General features: G+C 40.7%; 1 protein-coding gene across 2 annotated transcripts in view; it reads left to right on the plus strand.

The window, feature by feature from the left end:
* Positions 1 to 20,161, plus strand: part of grik4 (glutamate receptor, ionotropic, kainate 4) — a 408,097-nt gene extending 387,936 nt beyond the window's left edge. For both annotated transcript variants that reach the window (XM_061782686.1, XM_061782687.1), the window contains 7 exons: positions 3,048 to 3,157; positions 7,623 to 7,796; positions 10,413 to 10,578; positions 12,162 to 12,387; positions 16,359 to 16,487; positions 16,577 to 16,695; positions 19,388 to 20,161. In XM_061782686.1, the coding sequence (XP_061638670.1) occupies positions 3,048 to 3,157; positions 7,623 to 7,796; positions 10,413 to 10,578; positions 12,162 to 12,387; positions 16,359 to 16,487; positions 16,577 to 16,695; positions 19,388 to 19,783 (1,320 nt within the window). In that variant the 3' untranslated portion in view covers positions 19,784 to 20,161. The remainder of the gene's footprint in view (positions 1 to 3,047; positions 3,158 to 7,622; positions 7,797 to 10,412; positions 10,579 to 12,161; positions 12,388 to 16,358; positions 16,488 to 16,576; positions 16,696 to 19,387) is intronic.
* Positions 20,162 to 21,710: the final 1,549 nt, after the last annotated feature.

The following is a 21,710-nucleotide window of genomic DNA, read 5'->3' on the forward strand; positions in this document are numbered from 1 at the left end:
CGAACTGTACTGTACTTTACTGTACCAGAAATAGCATGTTCCACACTCCAAACTTGTTTGTATTCCCCAGTTAACACTGCCCACCATCTCTCTCTCTCTCTCTCACTCTCTCTCACTCTCTCTCACTCTCTCGCTCTCTGTCTGCATGCACTCTACATACAATAGACAACAGATATAACCATCATGACATGGCCTCCACGTCAATGCCCCACATTATATGGCCACCATGTAGGCACAGGAGGCACAGCTTTTGGAACTGGATCTAGTCATATTGCATATCTGTGACCAGGAAATACATCAGTCCCATTCTCTGCCTGCATTGTGCCATCGCACCAGTAAATAATAGTGGCCAATTCTGGAACTCACAGACTTTGTCAACGGCAGTTTAAGTGACAAATGGAAACTTATTTTTTGGAGTCCCGATGGCCTATTTAATCCAATATTCATTATATCAGGGTCCATTTTATCGAGATTCCACTGTATATGCATGTATATACATTTAGATAAACAAGTTAAATAATGATGAGTAACGTTTCGTTCATCTGTGTTGTCTGATTTGTGACGTGTTTCTGCCCTCGTTAAAAGCTGTACATGCACAGTAGCTCCTCTTCAATACAAGAATTCACACCATGTTGGGACGCACCTCTTCTGTGCCCAAAGCTGAATGAAGCTGGAGTTATATACCACCAGCTATCGACAGGCTAATAAACAGCATCTATACGGTAGTGTTGAATTAGGTTTTTGATCTCAAGCAAGATTTGTAGACAGACATTATTACAATAGTAAGGAATCTATTCTTTATTCTCTGAGGGTTACTAATATGACAGCAGCTTACTGAGACACAGTGGTTGTGAAACTCTTGCTCATTTGTGTCTGCATGATTGGATTATACTGCCCCCCTGGAGGCTATTTCCCTTATTAAAAAACATTACAAAAATTTTGGTCAGGTTTTTGAGGAGGCAGGAACAGATTAATGGCATTTCCATTCATTTCAGTAGCGAAAGATGATCTGCGATACAAGTGTTTTGAGTGACGAGCAGTGCTCACAAAACGAATTTAACTGATATCACCTCGCATCACTCAGGTAAGGTGTATTTTTTAAAGTTATCATTAGCTACTTTACCATTTTCCGTTAGCCACTTCACAGCATTAGCAAAGTTGTGTTCCCAGATACACTGTATTATTTTCTGTCCGGTAGACATAAGGGAGACAAAAACTATTTTGTGTGCAAATGTTTTTTTCCCGTTGTGACAAGTTATCAAAATGGGTCTGGTACGTATAAAAATTAATTTTTACTTGATTGGCTGGTGACAAGTTCAGAAGGTACTCTGCCTGTAATCTGTATTTTCTTCCTTTACTTGATTTTTTTTTTTACTTCTACTTAAGTACAGAGGGTGACTTATTTTGCCACCTGTGCTAACTGTATTTGTCGTCACTAATCTTGTAACCAGTCCAAACCATACATAACAGCCTGTAGCTGCTTTAACACTGCTAGCCTTTAATCCCAGCCAAAGATATTAATCTTTCTCCCGTTAGTTCCAGCAGGGATCCTGGTCAACTGTCGGTCAAATAAATTGAATTTAGTTTAAGGCTCCATTTACACTGCAGCTAAAAATGCGGGGTCCACACAGAAAGACCCTACACATGACAAGAGCGTTCTGCCCCGCTAAAGTGCCCAAATTCGATGTACAACCAACAATATATCAGATATGTTTGACTGTCTATTTACACTTCAGTGACCTACATCACTGTGTTTACATGAAGTGAACACCCGAGAAAAACATGGCTGACATTGGCAGAAGAAGCTGCTGCATTCAGGGCGGCGATTCAAAGCATTTGCATGTTGTATTCAAACATCAATAATTGATGAATTACTGTATTTTGGTGTCATACCCACTATTATACTGGAATTAGTTTTTCGTGTTTAAATTTGTTTTTATTTAATTTTTAGTTGCGATTTTTTTTTTTTACTCAAATTAAAAAAATTATCCTAAACAGCGTCGTTTTTGAATATTTTCAGAAAATGAGAAAAAACACGACAAAGTCAATGAACAAGAAGAGTCCAGTTGCCTTGTTTCAGCCTTTGCAGAGTACCATGACCTGGATAACTGAGAATTTACACTGACATTAAGAAAAAACACAATTTGTAACAAGCACATGGGGATCTTTTATTGATATTGTGGCAGTAAATTAAAAGTGACTTGGGTAATTATGCTATTATAAATGAAATCATGTCATGAATTCCTGAAAGCCTTTTTATCCAGTAAAGCAATATCAACAGAAATTGCTATAATATAACAGAGTTTTGAATTTGGAGGGGCAGGTAGTAAAAAAGGATACCCTGAATTGTCATAGCGTTAATGACACAATACAGGTAAACTTGCACAACACAGTCATGGCCAATAGAATGGGAGAGAAATTCCTTGTGTTTTTGACATACTTGGCAAATAAAGATATGCTTTATGTTAAAGGAAAGTGTGGTATTGTTTTAACTTTTTTTTTTTCCCCCAGTAATTGAGTCGTGTATGCTTGTTCTACATTGTGTTGTTTAGCACTCGACATACATTGTGTTAATTCATTTTTTTTTACAGCTTGATCCTTGGGAATAGAAACTCTTATTTGCCGTGATATATCAATATTCCCCACCACTCCGCCGTATTTACTACCCATGAGAGGCCTGTTTTATGACTGTTGATCTGAATGTTTCCGTGCAAACAAGAGCATATAATTGTAATGCTATCAGTTTACAGCAGGGAAATATATGCTAATCACATTCAACTAGCATTGTTTACTGCCACACTGTTGCGGACAGCTGTAAATGTCGATTAACTCACAGTAAACTCATCTTGGCAGCTTGGAACTTTGGCCACTAATTAATCTCATTGACTGTGTGGAGATGATGATGTTGATGTGTTCCTCGTCACCTTTTTAAGAGGGGGCGTTTAGACCCTCAACCCCTCCTGCTTTGAATGCCCTTGTCGGGTTGGATTAAGTGATTTAAAAGTTGACCGCGTGGACGTAAACACCGTCCTGTGTGTTTGTTTCAGGGTCGTCGGCCAGGCTACTTCTCTTTCCTGGACCCGTTCTCCCCGGGCGTGTGGCTCTTCATGCTATTGGCCTACTTGGCCGTGAGCTGCGTGCTCTTCCTGGTGGCCAGGTAGACGCACACAAACACACGTACTTTTCATAATGTTTGTAAACATCGCCAGGTGCCAGGGTACTTCCAGTTGGCAGACAGCCAACCATCACTGAGCTGAACTGAAAATGATGACAAAAACTTCTGTTTTGGGTCACACCACCAGATTTTATTAAAGGTTTTAGGTTTTTTATTTAGATTTCCTTAAAAAAAAAAAAAAAAAGATTATTAATCGAGCGGAACCTGTGAGTGAGGAAGCTAAATCAAGTGGATGTCATAAATAGAGGGGTACATCAATGATTTTTTTTTTTTGCTTTGACTTGGGTACAAAAATTTGAGATACGATTGCTACATGGTGGCATCAAGCTCAGTTTAACTCACTTCACAACAGTTGGGCAGAAAGTGAACAATTCTTCAGAAAAAGAGGCTTTAAGCTGTTGATTGTCACTCCCAGTTGAGGTTTACTGAAATTAAACTGTAAACAAAGAAAATTACACATTTTGGATTTAAAACAACCACATAACTTTAGCCTTATACAAAAGGTCCTCTATCTTAATGCTAACACACAATTCAAAACGCCATAGACGGATTGACAGACCGAGCATCGATGTCGTGGAGTTATAAACAATGTATATTTGAACACAAATAGTGCTTCAGCACATATAGACAGACAATATAACACTACTGACGGGAATATATTCTTTATCCTCTGCAAAAAATGACTCAACTGCATCTTACAAAGCAGTTGTTACAGTCTTCTTCGCTCATAATCCTATTTATATATTATGTTTCCCCCTGGTGGCCAAAGCACCAGGAGGTGCTGTACAGTGTAAAACAGGTTTTTTTTTTACATTCTATTTCATGATATTGTCACTGCACTTTTTTTTTTAATAAAAAAAAAGTTCATATTACAAAACACCTTACATACATTTTTGTTGGTGTTTTAATGAAGGGCTGGAAAAGCTTAATGTCCTTCCCATTCATTTCAGTGGGGAAAGATGATTTGAGTTATAAGTATTTTGAGTTATGCGCGTGGCCATAGAGTGAATTAAACTCGTAATTCAAATTATTAGAAGATTGCATGACTACTTGCTGACATTGTAGCCACTTCATCATCAGGCTTGTGGAAGACATTTTCTTACAAGCATGTAATAATAATGCCTGGTCAGTGAGGAGCGCTGGTGAGTGGAACTCAGTACCTGAGGAGGTTAAACTGCTTACAACATACAAGGCCTTCACAAAAAAACTGAAAATGTGGCTAGTTAACACCTATAGCTGCCAACACTAAAAGACAAGTATGTTATGTTGTCTTTTTGTTATGATCAAAAAAATTATGGTTTTATTCTCTCTTAATAGTATAGTTTGATTATGTATCCTGTATTATATTGTCTTGTAGATGTATTTTACTGCTTTTTTACATCATGGCCAGGGGACTACAGATGAAAACTAGCCTTCTGGCTAATTCTGGCTTTTTTAACCATGTGTACTTCATGTGTTTTATGAAATTGCATTGTCCCCTTTCAAAAATAAACTGATAATAATAATAATAATAATAATAATAATGCATTACACTTATATAGCTCTTTTGGTTCGTTGTCTTTGAGTAATTTAGCAAAACATAATGGTTAGAGTGCTACCTAGCATCAACTCTTCAGCTTGCTATTTTACAGTCATAAGAGCACATCTGTGCCATTAATCCAAGCAACAGAAAAATCAATTAATTAGCCACTCCCTCAATGATCATGTTAAATATGTATTAATTCCCACCATGTCATTTTTTTTATCTAGTGACCTGAACTCTTAAGTCACGGCCGGTGTTCTGACTCCCTTCCTACAATTTACATCACGTAACATCTTCTTTTGACTGACACTTCACACATTCAAACTACGGCAGAAGAGAGGGCGACTAAAATCATCATTCAAGCCATTTACCCGTTTTTTTTCATTTCTCTCTGCTTTTGTCAAATGACATGAAAGGGTTTGTTTGCGCGTGTCGCCGTTGGAGATCACTAAATCTACCACTGAGAAGGACGTGTGAAGTCATTGTAAAAAGGTCTGCTGTGAGAGAAAGGAGACAGAAGAGACCAGAGGGCAGAATAGTGTTTTTGTGGTTAGTTCTATGGGGACAAAGACATATTTTTATCCTTTTCACTCAGTCTCTACAGGTGATCATATTCACCAAAGAAAGAAGAAATGGTCTCTTGCCTGAAACGGGTCTTCGGCGTAACACTGACACCGAGTGCTCAGATTGAGAACTGAAACTCAAAAGGAGGCAATCTAATAAAATCCATCCAATTTCCAGTGTAAAGCAGTGATTTCCAACCCCTGTGCCGCAGCACGTTGGTGAGCCATGAGAGATCATCAAGTGTACCATGGTAGATTAGCTGTGTATTCCTATTACTGAAGGTATGCTTTGGTGAACAGATGGTGCTTGAGGATTTTTTCACAACCAGGGAAGGAACATGACAGATTTTATTAGGGAGAGTTTCAGAGGTGGGGCGCACACACCAAGCGATTGAGCAGTGCACATCAACAGGCACACTGCAATGGTAAAACTGTGATTAGGTTAGAGGTTCCATATTCAATATACTGTACTGTATTTTGTTTTATTCATTGTACCACAAAAACATGGTGCAATTATCACAAAGATAGGAAACGGGTGGGAATTTTGGCAAGAGAGACTCTGCACTTTACTTTCTGGCCAAAGGTACATATAAAATTATGAATATAATAAAGTGTTATTGTAAAACACAATACAGTGTCATTGATCATTTTACAATTGAGACTATGTGAGTCCCGGGATGCACATGTCATGGAAAAAATGAGTCCCAGCCCTGGAGCAGTGAGTCCCTGCAATTTATCATCACGGAATACAGATACAGTAATCCTCCATGACATCGCAGTTCTTGCTTCACGGTTCTACTATATTGCAGATTTTTATTACAGTTATTACTCTGTAACCATTAATCTTTCATACTGTTGGTACAATATTTTTGTGTTATCCATTGCGCTGGCTCTCTATCAATATATTATGTGTTTAGACCTCCCTTAATAGCAAATTTCTTTAGAGAAATATGTTTTCACAAAAACTTTCACGATAAACGATAGTATCGTCGATATGATATTAAAGCATAATAAAGACATATATTACAAATTCTGCCCTAGTAATCAAACATTTGAGCACAACTGTGTAATGTTCTCTCATTTACTAAATAAAAGTAGGGCTGCATATAACAATAAGAGCAGGTCAATAAAATACAAAAGAAAGTTATACGTGTTCAAATAAAGTGCTGAACTTAAGAAAAATAAAGTTAGAGTTTCCCTTTTCTATTTGGCATCTTGACACAACAGTGAAGTCTCAAACTATTTTACATAGTTTAATTTCACAAATCTTAACTCAACCGTTTTAGAGGTTATGTTTGTTCAAAACCCTGTTTTTTTTTTTTTTTTTGCTTTTTTGGGGGCGGGGTGGTGGGATTTATTATGGCGTTTAAGATATTATATGCACTTTTAATAGGAGCTCTCAGTGCGAACTTCCCACTTAACAGCCTTTGTGCATCTTCACTTAAACAGCTAACATTTTGGCATTTTGTGACATATTAATACATTAGTTTTCATGGCTGTGCATTCATGAGCTTGGACCAGCTGACTAGGAATAAGACACATATTCTTTGTTCTACGACAAGTTTTGGAAGTGTTCAATTTGTTCAAACTAAAATGACGAAACCTCGAGAGAGAAAAATATTTCCTTCATCTTCATTCACATTCACAAAGCTTTTTGCGTTTCTCATCATTTTTGTGCATTTATGACGCGGGACGCACATCAAACAAGATCCCTGCAGTATATATATACTGCATATACTGTATAGGTACAGCTTGCCGGTGCCGGGGTGGCCGCCGGCCAGCTGGTTCTGGCTTATGCTTAAAACCCAGAAACCCCCCACACTGCGCAACAGTTCAGTCGATTTCGGCCGTGTCGTTCAGTGTGCAGCGGGTCTTAGAAAATGGAGTGCTAGTACAGTACTGTCGCAGCTACATATTACTGAGACTACTTAGTAGCCCAAATAGTGTGCTGTATTTTTGGGACTGAAGGATGCATCCTGCAAGACTCTTAAGTCCAGTTTAATAGATGAAAATACTGTACATAATTGGCATTTAATATACTGTATTTTATCTCAAGCTTAATTTCGTCTCATTTTAGCTGATCTTTACACTTGATAACTAATGAAAAAAGTTATCACTACAAACTTAAGTTTTCTGAACTCTTTCATATATTGCAAACTTTCGTATTAAAGCAGGCAAGCACATAGGAATGAGAAGTTAGTAGACACTCTGGAGGCAATAAAAGGCTTTTTACCAGTTGGATTTAAACTCCCTCTCCTTCTCTGTTGTTTTATGTTAATGCCAATACTTTAACTCACTTGCATTCCCACTCACGCTGCTTGCCTCCAGCTCAGTACACTGTTGCATGTCATGTTCCCCACAGATTGACACCTTACGAGTGGTACAACCCGCACCCCTGCCTGAAAGGACGCTGCAACCTGCTCATCAACCAGTACTCCCTCGGAAACAGCTTATGGTTCCCTGTCGGGGGCTTCATGCAGCAAGGGTCTACCATTGCTCCCAGGGCGTTGTCCACGCGCTGTGTCAGCGGAGTGTGGTCAGTGTTGTGCACTCATCATAGTTGGTGGGCGGTCATCTCGTCGTCATCATTCATTCGTCGGCGTTAATTTGTTAGTATGCCTTCAGGTATCAGCTGAACAAAAGCATTTATCACCTTGGAGGTTTCTTCCTTCAGTTTCATGGAAATCCGTTATTTTCGAGGAACTACTTGCCTTCTTTTTTTTATTGAAAACAGATTTAAAAAAAATAATGTTTGTGTCTTTGTGCCATTGTATGAGACACTTTAGTGCCTAAAAATAAATATTGGGAAATATTTGTCAGTATGGACGTTTTTTAAAACAACACTATAGTGGAACGTTGGTTTTCATGATTAAAAAAAAGTCTAACACCAAATCGTATGAAAACTGAAGCAATATTTCCCATAGGGAATAATGTAGGTCCAATGAATCCATTCCAAAAATAGTAACAACAAACAAATACACAAATATAAAATAAATACAATAAAAATAAATTTCAGCGAGAATAATCATACCGAAAAATATGAATGAAAAATGAAATGGATACATGAACAGTAACATACATTTTACAGCCATTGAAGACTCTTAATGGTGTATGAAAGACAGGGGCGAGAGAGGAGAGGTTATTTTTTGGAAGGGTAATCCGCCCTTTTTGTATTTCGCTCTGAGTTTTTTTAAAGGTCTCATACTTTGGCTATTTAAACCTCATAGAGTGACTCTCTAACATGGACTTAATATAAAAGTGTCAATTTAATTTAAAAAAAAGGCCGTTGTTTTGTCAGTGTCCAGATTTTAATTCATATTTCACGTTTACTGAGGCACCATAGAGCCAATATTACATCACAAATTCTAGAAAAAAAGGTGGTTTGGTAAAATATCGCACCTCTGATTGTTTGGTGTTTTTTGTCTTCTTGATCAAAGGAACTTTCTTTGAGCCCATGGTGGCTTATTGAACAGTCGTCGTACTCAATAAGCACAAAAAACGTTTTAATTGCTTCAGATAAACGCGTGGTGTGATGATAAAAAATAAAATTGGGCACTCACGTGGAATGCTTTGTATTGTATTCGGCACTCGATTCTGGAAAATGAGTGGCCGAGTCACGTAGCAAGCGGGTGAATTTGATACAGACCGTTTGTAACTCAATGAAAGATGAGCTGATGCATGAAAACTGAGACAAATTTTGGGCAAAAAAAAAATAAAGATTTGGATGTCGACTCATAAAGCAGTTTTCAAAATACTGTACCCCCGAAGAACACCGGAGGACATCAGGTGATGTGCAATAGCTTTGGAAAAACTCAAGACAAAAAGTATTGACTACAATATAGAGATTTTTACTGCGATTGGCTGGCGACCAGTTCAGGGTGTACCCCGCCTCTCGCCCGAAGATAGCTGGGATAGGCTCCAGCACGCCCGCGACCCATAGTGAGGAGAAGCGCTACGGAAGATAAATGAATAAATCGAAGAAAACTTTATTTATAATTTTTTTGACCTAAGAGACGTTTGGAGGCCCATGGAAATCTTGGCAGCCCAGACAATTGCCTGTGTTTGACTAATGGCAAGTTTGTCCCTGCTTATAATATGATATAATAATGTGTCTAACGATGTCCTATTATGTACAGTTTGTCATTTTTCAAACGTACACGTATGCCAAGGAAGAAGTCGTGGGCGGTCAGGGATAGAAAGGCCCTTTCTTTTACGCTCAGTCTCTCAGGGTTCTTGTGCATTTCTCCAGAATCTTCCCTTTTTTTTGTTTCAAACCAGATTCCTTTGATATAAATTCTAAAATCCAGATAAAGTTGTTTTATATTATTGCAAAAAAAATAAACGTCCCCTGTCATTTTTTGCAGAAATACAATACAGCGGATCTTCCATTTATGACAGAGTTCTATTCCAATGACGGTGAAGTAACCCGAATTTGTAACTACGGACAAATGCTAGAACTAACGGAAGCTAATGCAGTAGTGAAGTCATAATTACAGTAAATATTTGTATGAAAAACACTTGGCCAGAAGTATAAAACAGTAAGTGCCGTGGTCACAACCTATTCTTACGATGCTGCGCATACTAGTACGTTGTACATAGTGCAGCATTTGTAAAGCTTTTGTAAAAGGCGACAGCGTACCTTCATCAACATTTGTACGTATTTAAACCCCAGTTGGGCGAATTTTCATGAGCAGTCTCTTTGCCCTTTGTAATTAGCCCACCTAGAATAAATAAAGATCCAACAACCATCAACAGTGTGTAACGCATGACAATAAAAGCATTTACAATACAAACAAGTAAATAACTAGTCAATTAACATAAAATGATCCTAATCATTCATTGATAATTTGTGGCTCTTGGCACTCTGAGATGTAGATGTTAAATCAAACACAGGACCCTTCAGCATTTCTTTTATTTGATCTTCACACATCTTTCTACTGTATGTCTTATTCATTTCAGCAGGATGTTTTTCCCCTTTCATCCCGTGCCGACATTGTCATCTTCATTCATACCCTCCTCATGAACGCGCTGCCATGTTTTCTCGTCAAAGGTGCTCCATCATTGTAATGCTCCTCACTGTCCCGCGCTATTTATCTCCATACACCTGTCTGCTCATTTGCATAAGAGGATACATATGCTCTCCTCTGCGCAGGTGGGCGTTCACATTAATCATCATCTCGTCGTACACTGCCAACCTGGCCGCCTTCCTCACCGTTCAGAGGATGGAGGTGCCCATCGAGTCAGTGGATGACCTTGCGGATCAGACGGCCATAGAGTACGGCACCATGCACGGGGGCTCCACCATGACCTTCTTCCAGGTCAGCGCTCACGCACATCATTGCTTTGGATCGATTGCTTATGGTGATCAGTCAATAAAAAACACGTGCAAATTGACCCATTAGTCCTTTGAATCGATGGTTCGTCGGTGATGTTATCCCCCTGGTCACTTTCTTGTCTAGTGCGAATCACAGGGTTCCTGCCTCCTTGAACACGACTACTCAATAGCTTTCTCCTCAGGGATGAAGAGGCAAGTCTCAAGTGAAGCACCCACCATGACTTTAGTGAAGAAAAAACAGTGGAAAATAGAGAAAGAGCATGTGACAGGGGAAGCGAGGCAGTGAAGAATGATATCGTGTGAAGCAGTACTTTGTCCTGCTGGCTGCTTCCCTGTGAGCTTTACTGCCCACTAGACTGTTAATTATGTCAATAAAGACAAGCTCAGATCAAGAGGACGGAAAGTTAGAATTCTAAGTGAAAAATGTGTTCAGCGAGGAGAGCAGAGGAAAAAAAACTTGAACATAAATTGGCCAAATGTACACTGCTGCTACTTCTGCTGGAAAAGCCAGTTCATGTCAAGTTGAATCCATTTTTTTTTTCTAGAAAACACGGTCCATCAGTTGCCATCATAAAACATCCTTGTACAGTAACATTTCAAAACGCACAGTGTAGGACATGGTCCTGCTGTATATAGCGAAGATCTGTAAGTAATTGACATTTTGATGCCTTAAACTGGCAGCAAAGCACTACTTTGGTCTAAATGAAGCTCCTGACTTCAACGTAGTTTCTTCGCACCAAGACACCCCAAGATGGTAGGAAACCACTGTTTTCTTCTAAATGAACCTCCTTAACTCACTTCAAAATCATTCCCTGCCACCAAAATGCCACAAAAACTATTTTTGTTTAAATGAAGCTCCTTAACTCACTTCAACATACTTCTATTTCCTTGGCACTAAAATGGCATGAGATGGAACACTGCTTTCTAAATGAAGCATCTCAACTCACGTCAACAAAGTTCTTTGGCACCAAGTTTCCACAAGATGGCAGCAAAGGACTACCTTTGCCTAAACTTTACCAGCCGTGGCCCATGGTTAGGATCACCGCCTGCCACCGTGGGGGACCTAGGTTCAAGACCCTGACTGGACCATCTGCCAACATCCCCCGGACTCACGGCTGTGGTGTCCTTGAGCAAGACACTGATACCCCGAAATGCTCCCCCGGCGCTTCAGCTGCCCCCTGCTCCAGTGTGTTCCACTAACATGTGTATGTGTTCACTGTGATGGGTTAAATGCAGAGAACAAATTCCGTGTACATGCATGCATGTTCATGACAATAAAAGGTGATACTTCTTAAATAAAGCACTTCAACTTACTTCCTTGGTACCAACATGCCACAAGATACAGCAAAAAAAATAGTGAAGAAGAAAAGTAGACAAAAAGTGTCATAAGTCCATCACAAAAAAAAAACAATTTGAATGTGATCCAAATAAAACTATACTCCCTGTATTGCGCACACAAATGCGACAGATGGATAACAAATCCTGTGGTTCACTTGGGATGCTGTTGTTTCCCACCTGTGGCAAAAAATGAGACTGCTAATGATACAATCTCTCACAACGCTGCAGAATTCACGCTACCAGACGTACCAACGAATGTGGAACTTCATGCATTCCAAGCAACCCAGCGTGTTTGTGAAGAGCACGGAGGAGGGCATTGCCCGCGTCCTCAATTCCAACTACGCCTATCTGCTGGAGAGCACCATGAATGAGTACTATCGCCAGAGGAACTGCAACCTGACACAGATTGGCGGGCTGCTCGACACCAAGGGCTACGGTATCGGAATGCCACTGGGTGAGTTGGTGGGGGGCGGCGACAGAAGAGATTAAAAGTTAAGTATAAAATGAAGTCATCTGATGGTTCTTCAATTCATTACGACACTGCAAAACCAACTTGAGGAGCGAGTGAATTAGTTGGAGTATTCAGCGTAAAAAGTTAAATTGAAAAGTAACGCCTGAGCAAAGGCAAACTATTAGTAGCTGTCATGCGGGAGGAAAGATGATGCAAAAAAAAATAATATAGAGACAAACTCAACTAAGCTTTGATAGAGCGTCTCTTTCCATGCTCTGATGAGAGAAGGCAAGATAAGAGAATTTGAAATTTGGCTCCCTGTTGCGCCACGACTCGCTGGCTGCTCGGAGACTCAAATGTCTGCCGTCACTTCTACTTTGAACACATGTTGAGGGAATGTTTAGATGGATGGGAAACACAAAGGTAAACAGGATTCGTTTAAATTCCTCTCAAGGACAGCTAAGTTCAATCTTTACACTTCATACTGTCTCTGTCTCAAACTGAATTCTCTCCTTGGATAACTGGTGTGCATTGGCAAAACACCATTTTATGAAAGTTGCACTTGATATACTTGAGTATAGTAGTGCCTTGAGGTATGAGTGACCCGATTTCCGAATTTTTCGAGAAAGAAGCTGTCATTTGGCTGTTTTTTTGCTTTGACTTCTGGAAAAAAAAATTGCGATACAAGCGCTAGATAGTGACAGAAATCTCATTTCTCACTTCAATAAACACCAGTTTGACAGATAATAAATGATTCTTCAAAAAGAGGCTTCCAGCTATTAATGCCACTCACAGTTGAAGTTTACTGTCACACTAAACATGAAACAAAAGAGAACTACACTTACATTTAAAACAAGAACATCACTTCTTAGTCTAATAGCTAACACATAATGGGAAAGGCATGTCTGTACTCCACTGACCCAGGTGGCCAAGATGTATACACCAGCAGGAGCAGCACAATGTCCATCCATTTTCTTACGCATATCCGGGGTTGGGTGGCAGGGACAGCAGCCCAAGCAGGGAAGCCCAGACTTCCCTCTCCCCAGCCACTTTGTCCAACTCTTCCGAGGGAATCCTGAGGCCCTCCCAGACGAACCAGGAGACAGTCTCTCCAGCTTGTCCTGGGTCATCCTTGGGGCCTCCTCCCAGTGGGATTTTCCCAGAACACCTCACCAGGGAGGCAGGCATCCAGGAGGCATCCTAACAAGATGCCCGAGCCACCTCATTTGGCTCCTCTCAATGAGGAGGAGCAGCGGCTCGACCCTGATGGCCGAGCTTCTCACCCTATTTCTAAGGGAGAGCCCGGACACCCTGCGGAGGAAACTAATTTCTGCTGTTGATATCTGCAATCTTGTTCTTTCGGTCACGACCTACGGTTCGTGACCATAGGTGATGGTAGGAACGTAGATCGACCGGTAAATCGAGGGCTTTGCCTTTTGGCTTTGCTCTTTCTTCCCCATGACAGACCGATACAAAGTTCGCCTCACTGCAGACACTGCACTGATCCACCTGTCGATCTCTCACTCCATTCGTCCCTCACTCGTGACCAAGACCCCAAGATACTTACTTATCTGTTTTATATGTTATAAAGTTTTTATAAAGTACAATATCAAAGAGGACGAAAAACAACATTTTCTGTTGGGTTTTTGGGGAGGCTGGAACAGATGAAAGGCATTTAAATTCATTTCAATGGGGAAAGATGATTTGAGATACAAGTGTTTTGAGTTGCGAGCATCTGATGAAATCAAGGTTGAACCTTTTTGCCACTATTATTAGGAAAGGTACATTTTGCACTAAAACATTGCTATACCCACATTGAAGCAAGCTGGTAACAGTATAGTGCTTTAGTGTTGTTTTCCCTTCAGCTGGAACTGTCTTAAATCAAGATAGACGGACTTGCGAACATCTCCAAATAAATGTATAATTTCATCTTTTAGCATGACAACCACCCAAAGCATATGTCGAAATCACCAAATGAAGGGAAGAAAGGAACGTTACAAATGAAGAAGCTGTGCACAAGTGATGTTCTCTCGATCTGACAGCACTTTTGTAAGGGATAGTCAATATGTGCCATTATGATCGACTACTACCCAAAAACATGTAATGGAATGTATTTGAAGCATGAGGTGCTTGAACAAAGTACAGTACCTGTATTAGTCTTAGGGTGTGCACACTTGTGCCACCAGTTTATTGTACATATACCCATAGCAGAGCTACTTAATTGTACAGGTTATAATTCATTAATTAGTAATTACAAAATAATTAAAAATATAAATATTTAGTGCAACCTCATTTGTTGTATATCATAAACAAATTTGCTATTTTAAAAGGGACATGTTTTCTTTCTATAACAACTGTAAATACTAGGTGCTGGTATAATTTCCCATTTGATAAATGTTTAAACTTGGTGGAGATATGCGCTCTCGGTGTGCTCTTGTTATCTGATAAATGTGTTTGTTTTAAAATAGGTCAAGCAAAAAAAGAAAATAGTGGAATGCTGAAAAAGTAGGCGGCACGGTGGACTACTGGTTCGAGCGTCAGCCTCACAGTTCTGAGGTGCGGGATTCAATCCCCGTCCCCGCCTGTGTGGAGTTTGCATGTTCTCCCCGTGGCTGCGTGGGTTTTCTCCGGGCACTCCGGTTTCCTCCCACATCCCAAAAACATGCATTCATTGGAGACTAAATTGCCCGTAGGCATGATTGTGAGTGCGAATGGTTGTTTGTTTGTATGTGCCCTGCGATTGGCTGGCAACCATTTCAGAGTGTACCCCACCTCTTGCCCGATGACAGCTGGGATTGGCTCCAGCACGCCCGCGACCCTAGTGAGGAGAAGCGGCTCAGAAAATGGATGGATGGATGGATGGATGACAAAGCATTATACCACCATTTAAAAATGTGTCATCGAGGCCTCCTAACAAGCCTGTCTCCTGGTATCTCTTCCTCGAATTTGACACCGTGCTGGGAGACATGCATACCATTCCGTAATAGGGGTTGTCTTGTTGTTGGCCTCTCCTTCCTAACTGTTTTGTGGTACATTTGCTCAACAGTAGGCAGTGGTGGGCAGAGTTGCAAAAATATTTTACTCAAGTAAGAGTACTGTCACTTCAGAATAACATGACTCACGTAAAAGTACTTAATAGGCCTCAAAATAATTACTGTACCAGTACTTGAGTAAGTATTCGGTGGAACAAACTACTGAAGTACTGAGTAACTGGTGAGTAAATTCTGATTTTTTTTTTTTTTAATCAGCACTTGGACATCATATAGACAAAAATATAACTTTGATATCTGAATCCACCCATGTTTATCAGCAATGCTGACATCCCTTTCATTACTCAAAAACTATGTGAGCTCTGCCAACTTACACCTTTATCTTCAGTGCTGCGCATACATTGCATATTGCTTTTTCTTCCTGCTGCTTTTGAATGCACACAACACTTTCTTCAGCACGAAACAGAGTGTTCCAACAGGTCTGATCTGGTCGCAAGAACTACAATTTGCATTCACGTGCGACAATATCTTGTATGTTACTCAAGCTCGAAGTGGAGTTCTTGCAAACTAAAATTTCGCCAATTTTTAGGCAGTCACAGATGACATAGCTGTTCTTTTTTGTAGTCTGTAAGGTAAATGGAGATTCCAGCCATGTTTCACGTAATGAGTCATTTTGACAACTTGGCTTCGTGTGTGGTCATGTGACGTTTGATTGGTCAAATGGAGTCAAATGTCACTCGTGGTTACATCTGATTTAGTGAAACGGAGTCATGTGACAGCACCCATGGCAGAAGTCTCTCAGACAAATGAAAACAAATGCAGGTAGCAAGTGAAATGTAGCTCAACGTAACAAAGTAAACATAATGTTTCTTCTTCACAAAAAAATCAGTAAAGGTAAAAAATATGTCTCATTAAAACTACTCTGACAAGTGCTACATTTGTAGGTATGAATATACTGGAGTTGTGCCTCCATTTTGACTGCAGGTTCTGTGTACCGTGATGAGTTTGACCTGGCCATCCTCAAGCTGCAGGAGGACAATCGCTTGGAGATCCTCAAGAGAAAGTGGTGGGATGGCGGCAAGTGTCCCAAAGAAGAGGACCACCGGGCCAAAGGTTCTTGTCTCAATAATATTCTTGCTTTGATTATACATTTCGCATCTGACCGCGTTTTGCTGTCCTTCCAATCCCGCTTACTGCCGCAGGTCTTGGCATGGAGAACATCGGCGGCATCTTCGTGGTGCTGGTGTGCGGCCTACTGGTGGCCATCTTCATGGCGGTGCTGGAGTTTGTGTGGATGCTGAGGCATGTGCCAGGAAGTGAGGTGAGAGAGGCCTATGTAACCTGCATCTGCTTTGTCTCCGTCTACCCCCCCTGGCGACCCCCCACCCCCCGCGGGGCCGCCAGACTCCCCCCACACTGAGCAAGTCTGACACGTAGGCACCGTCTGCTTCCAGACACAATGAGCACAAAACCAAAGATTTTACCTCACTCAGTCTACATGGATATATGTATTTCTATTAGAATCCTAAATATACCGTATATTGCATAAAGTGTGTCTTATTGAATGGAGTCAGGTCTTCTTGGTGAATTAATGGTGCTGGCAGTCGTAGCCTTTTCATCAAAGATGTGTGTGATTATTAACCTTGAATCCAAGCTAGCGTACTAGATGCCTTCCACTGTGTGCACATCGTCATTGGTAAACAGGCCAACAGTGCAACTTATACTGTAGGTGTCACTTTATACTGTAACATAGAAGACTGTTGATTTCTAGTTGCTATACACTGATATTGTGTAGTTATCAGGGTGTCAGTTGAATGTAGCCTTGTCTCAGATTGCGAAGTTTTAACAGTGTCGCAGCTCTAGTTTTGCCTTCTTCCACGCAATCAGTTCAAATGCTGAGCTGATTTCTTCGATTCGTCGTCAGAATCGAGACGTGCACTTGGAGTGTTAAACCCATTTCTCATGTGATGCCTTGCAAGTGATACTCGATGACTGTCTTTTTTCAACTGGACTCCACACTGTGACTTTACTTCAATAAACATGCAGTATGTGAAAGTCAAATGCCAACTTGTGAGTCCTTCTTTTTGAAAACTATCAAGCAGTGTTGAAACTCACTATTTGTACATGCACAGTATGTTTGGTGTACAGTATGTTTACACTCAATGACCACTTGGTTAGATTCACCTGTAGCTACAATGAAATGAGGCCCGTTACAAAATTGGGTATTACCATAAAATGTGTAATAAAGACCCTGTACAGTGAATTCAGAGATTTGTCATGAATACACGTTTGAAGATCATTGCGGAAAACATGAAAAGACAGCGAACTCCACTGAATTGTTGAGCTGTACCATCAAACCCTTTTTCACACATTAGTTTTCCTGATTTTTTGGGGAGCCTGGCTAAAACGGTGCCCAGTGACGCACTTGGGCATCTGGCATGAGTGTTCCCTCCCCCACTATAAAATAACTTGTGGGTCTTCATTCGCATCAGGGATTATCTGGCGCAACTACGAGTTACTCAGTTATTTATACTACGCCCATTTCTACCACTGCAGTGTGAAGTTAGCTAAGTAGCAATACCTACACCTCAAAAATGCATCTTCCCTGGATGCAACAATTTACAGAACAGCTCAGTGTCATTATTTGAATTCCCAAGCGAGGAGATGACGCCGTGGACGAGCCCGCCGCCCGTCCACCAGCTAAAAAGGACCCCCGGAAAACTGTTAGCTCATGAGCAAGCTGGTGGCTGGCACCTCTTGCTTTCCACCCTACAACTGCCCGGATGTATATTCCAGCCATCGGAGGCTTTAAACCGATATATTTTCACAGCTCAAACGTTTAGGTATGTTTGGTACACGAAAGTTGCTATCAGAAGTAGGGCATTTTTCAGCAGGGCATATTTTCGCACATTCAGTGGACATGCCCATAGCATCTATGATCGGAGAGAACAGTTCTATTTTTCACAATTTTGAAGCCTTATTTTATATACTTATCGAATTATTATTATTATTTTTTTAGTCATTCAAATTTGGCAGAGTTTTTAACAACACACTACTCTGTGGTGTGTCATATGAGAAGACATTTATTTTCACTTTACAGGGACTTTAAGCTGCGATCTTTTTCCCCGGTTTCAACCCCTGATTTGAACAAAGATGTGGCTTATTTGCAGATTTTTCCAATCCCACAAGCTTCACGCATCCACCTATTCTTACTTTCCCTTCAATGCGCAAAAACCTGAAAAAGAAGTTTTCAATGAGCTCCGTGTTAAACTGTTAATTGTTCACATTTTTAAAATTAAATCCACCCACGGACGCCTTCAGATGTGCATGTGCACACCATCAGCATGCCATGCAATATTACCATCACCACCCCCTGTGTTGACAATTGGATTTATAATGTAAACGTGGTTTTCGGACATCTGTTGATTGGCGAAAATTTACCATCAGCGTTCATTTAAATTGGGGACGTTGATTTGAGATACGACAGTTTTGAGATATGAGTGAGGTTGCAGATTGAATTAAACTTTATCTCAAGGGTGTATTAGAAACAAAATGGAGCATTATTACCTTTCTAAAGGTGGACCTTTTAATACAGCTCGTACTGGATTTCAATAGATGGTGCAGGTGTCCCTAATAAAGTGTCTAGTGAATCTGTGTGTACTGTATCATATTTCTGTTAAAACATTTTGAAAAAGTCCATCTTAATTGTTGTGTGTTCCGTACTTCCTCAAATAGGCCTTTGTACTGAACCACCAAGGGGCCATCTAGTTGGTGGTGAGGCAATTATTTCATTTGTTCAAGTGGAAAAATGTAATCTATTTGAGGAATTACGGTAACATGATGTTTGTCTGGTAAGTCGATTTTCAAACAGTTTTTCCATCTACGTTTTGTCGTGGTGACGAGTATCTAAACCTCTAATGTGTGATCAGTGTGGCCTCTCTGCCTTTCCCTCCCGCTCTCATCCCCTCTCCTCCATCTCTCTCTGCCTCTCTCTACCCGTGGGTGTGTTCCAGCAGTCGGTGTGCGAGGAGATGCTGCGCGAGCTGCAGGGCATCGTCCTGTGTCACGACAGCCTGCAGGTGAGGCGCCGCCGAACGTCGTCCGTCATGCGGCCTCTGCCCCTGGAGGAGCGCCGGGCGCGGGCGGCCACCGCCGCCGCCGCCGTTGGCCTCGCCAACGGCAAGCTGTGCGCCGGCACGGGACTGCCTGAGCCGCTCTCCCACAGACTGGCTCAGGAGGCCGCGCTGGTGGCCAGAGGCTGCAGCCACATCCGCATTTGCCCCGAGTGCAGACGCTTTCAGGGGCTCCGAATGCGTCCCGGGGAGGCAGCCGGGACCCTGCCATCTCCCACGCCCAGCGAAGAGAGCTTAGAGTGGGACAAGATGACAAATAGCAGCGAACCTGAATAACACGCACCCTGCAGACATTCATCTTAGTGGCCAGCCGGTGCTTTGTTGCCAGATCGCCCAACGCTGGACGGAGGTACTGACTCATCTTTTTTTGGAATCTCCTGGGGCAGATTTGTCTTTTCCTTGCTCATGGAAAAACTGATGAGTCTGTCTCATGTCAGCCCTGGGTACTGCTCTGAACAGGACACGCAAAGGACAAACAGCCACTGGGCCATTTGTACTATGCAGTATTTTCAAGTCATTTATCAGTGTGCTGTTTCTTTTTCTCCCCGCCTTTTTAAATTATTCCTGCCCTCTGTTGGATTATCAGTACTGAATATTGTTGTTATATTGTTCTTGGGAAAAAAAAATAAACATTAAACAAGTTCCTTTTTTAAATCTGACAAATGTATGTTACAAGACGCTGACCGAAGTCAGAAAAGAACAACCTGAACTCTTTTTTTGATTAACCTATTTGATGTATCGTCACATGTTCGCTTACTTAAGTCATTCAAATGTGTTTCCTCTTTTAAATACTTCCTTTTTTCAGTGCATACAGTACACATTGCTGTGCCTTTGCATCTTGTCTGACATCTTTGACTCCGTGTCATATTTACTATGACTTTTCCTCACCTCTTTTAAACCTCTGATATCAATGTAAACACGCACAGGGAAAATATTCATAAATGACTTCAGGCCAACAAACATTCATATGACTAAAACACAGCTGCATAAACAAATAAATCGGTCCACAGTAAAGGGAGAACGTTCTTATATATTTATATAAGCAGTTGACATGTGCTCTTTTAAATGTCAAGGCCCTTCAACTTCAATTGAATGTGATAGGTTGCACAGAGCCCGAGGACCCTTTCACTTCGCATCGGCCGAGTTGCGCTGACATTTATTCATGACATGTATTCATTTTTGCAAAACACAAACTTAGAATATATTAGTCTGAAATCTGGGACTGTACTGAAGACAGGACGTCATAAACCATTTTAAAGAGCTCACTCTGAAATGTTTCTATTCAACATTGTCGCTCAAATTTAGCTCAAATCTTATGAAAAGCATTTATATTTTCTTTTACTAGCAAATTTCTTCAACGAGTTGTATTCATTTACTCAACTGCAGAGAGTAATGGCAGCTATTAGGGTTACGACACTTATTAGTGGGAGGTTTTTAATGATACAATGTTTTTTACATACATAACTGTCCACAACCACAACTACAACCTGGAAAAATAGATGGAACTTTGTCTAGCATTTTTTTATGCCGACACAATAACTACATGTTTGACCTGTGCAAATCTATCCACTTAAAGCCTCTGGTGGCTGGAATACATCGCAAAGGGTATTCCACGTGGCAACAATGAGGCACTCTAAAGCGGCCACGCCACCGTAAAGCCCCTGTCCACACACCAGAGGTGGGTAGAGTAGCCAAATATTGTACTCAAGTAAGAGTACTGTTACTTTAGAATAATATGACTCAAGTAAAAGTAAAAAGTAGTCATCCAAATATTTACTTGAGTAAGTGTAAGAAAGTACTCAATGAAAAACTAAAGTAAAGAGTAATTTGTGAGTAACTTCTGATTTAAAAAATAAATCAGAGCATGAAAGTCAAATAAAATAAAAAATGATATGATATATGGGAGTCGACACGCACCTGCCACCATATACATTTTTAACTGCCCAATTACCAACAACACATACATTGGGACCTACAGAAACATTATTTTCTTTTTTCACTGAAATGAAAGAAGCTGTTTGCTGAACAGACTTAGTGATTGTGTGTGGGTGTGCAACACCATAGGGATAGTGGTGTTGCCATATCCACTGCCAAAACAACAATAGAAACATCTGCAACTTAGCGCAAGGTGTTTTCTCAAGTTAGAATTGGGCTGAAATATTCAAGTTTGGGCAGTCACAATTGAAGAGCTGCATGACAAAGC

This window comes from Phyllopteryx taeniolatus, chromosome 8 (genome assembly GCF_024500385.1).
Source record: "Phyllopteryx taeniolatus isolate TA_2022b chromosome 8, UOR_Ptae_1.2, whole genome shotgun sequence".
NCBI lineage: Eukaryota > Metazoa > Chordata > Actinopteri > Syngnathiformes > Syngnathidae > Phyllopteryx > Phyllopteryx taeniolatus.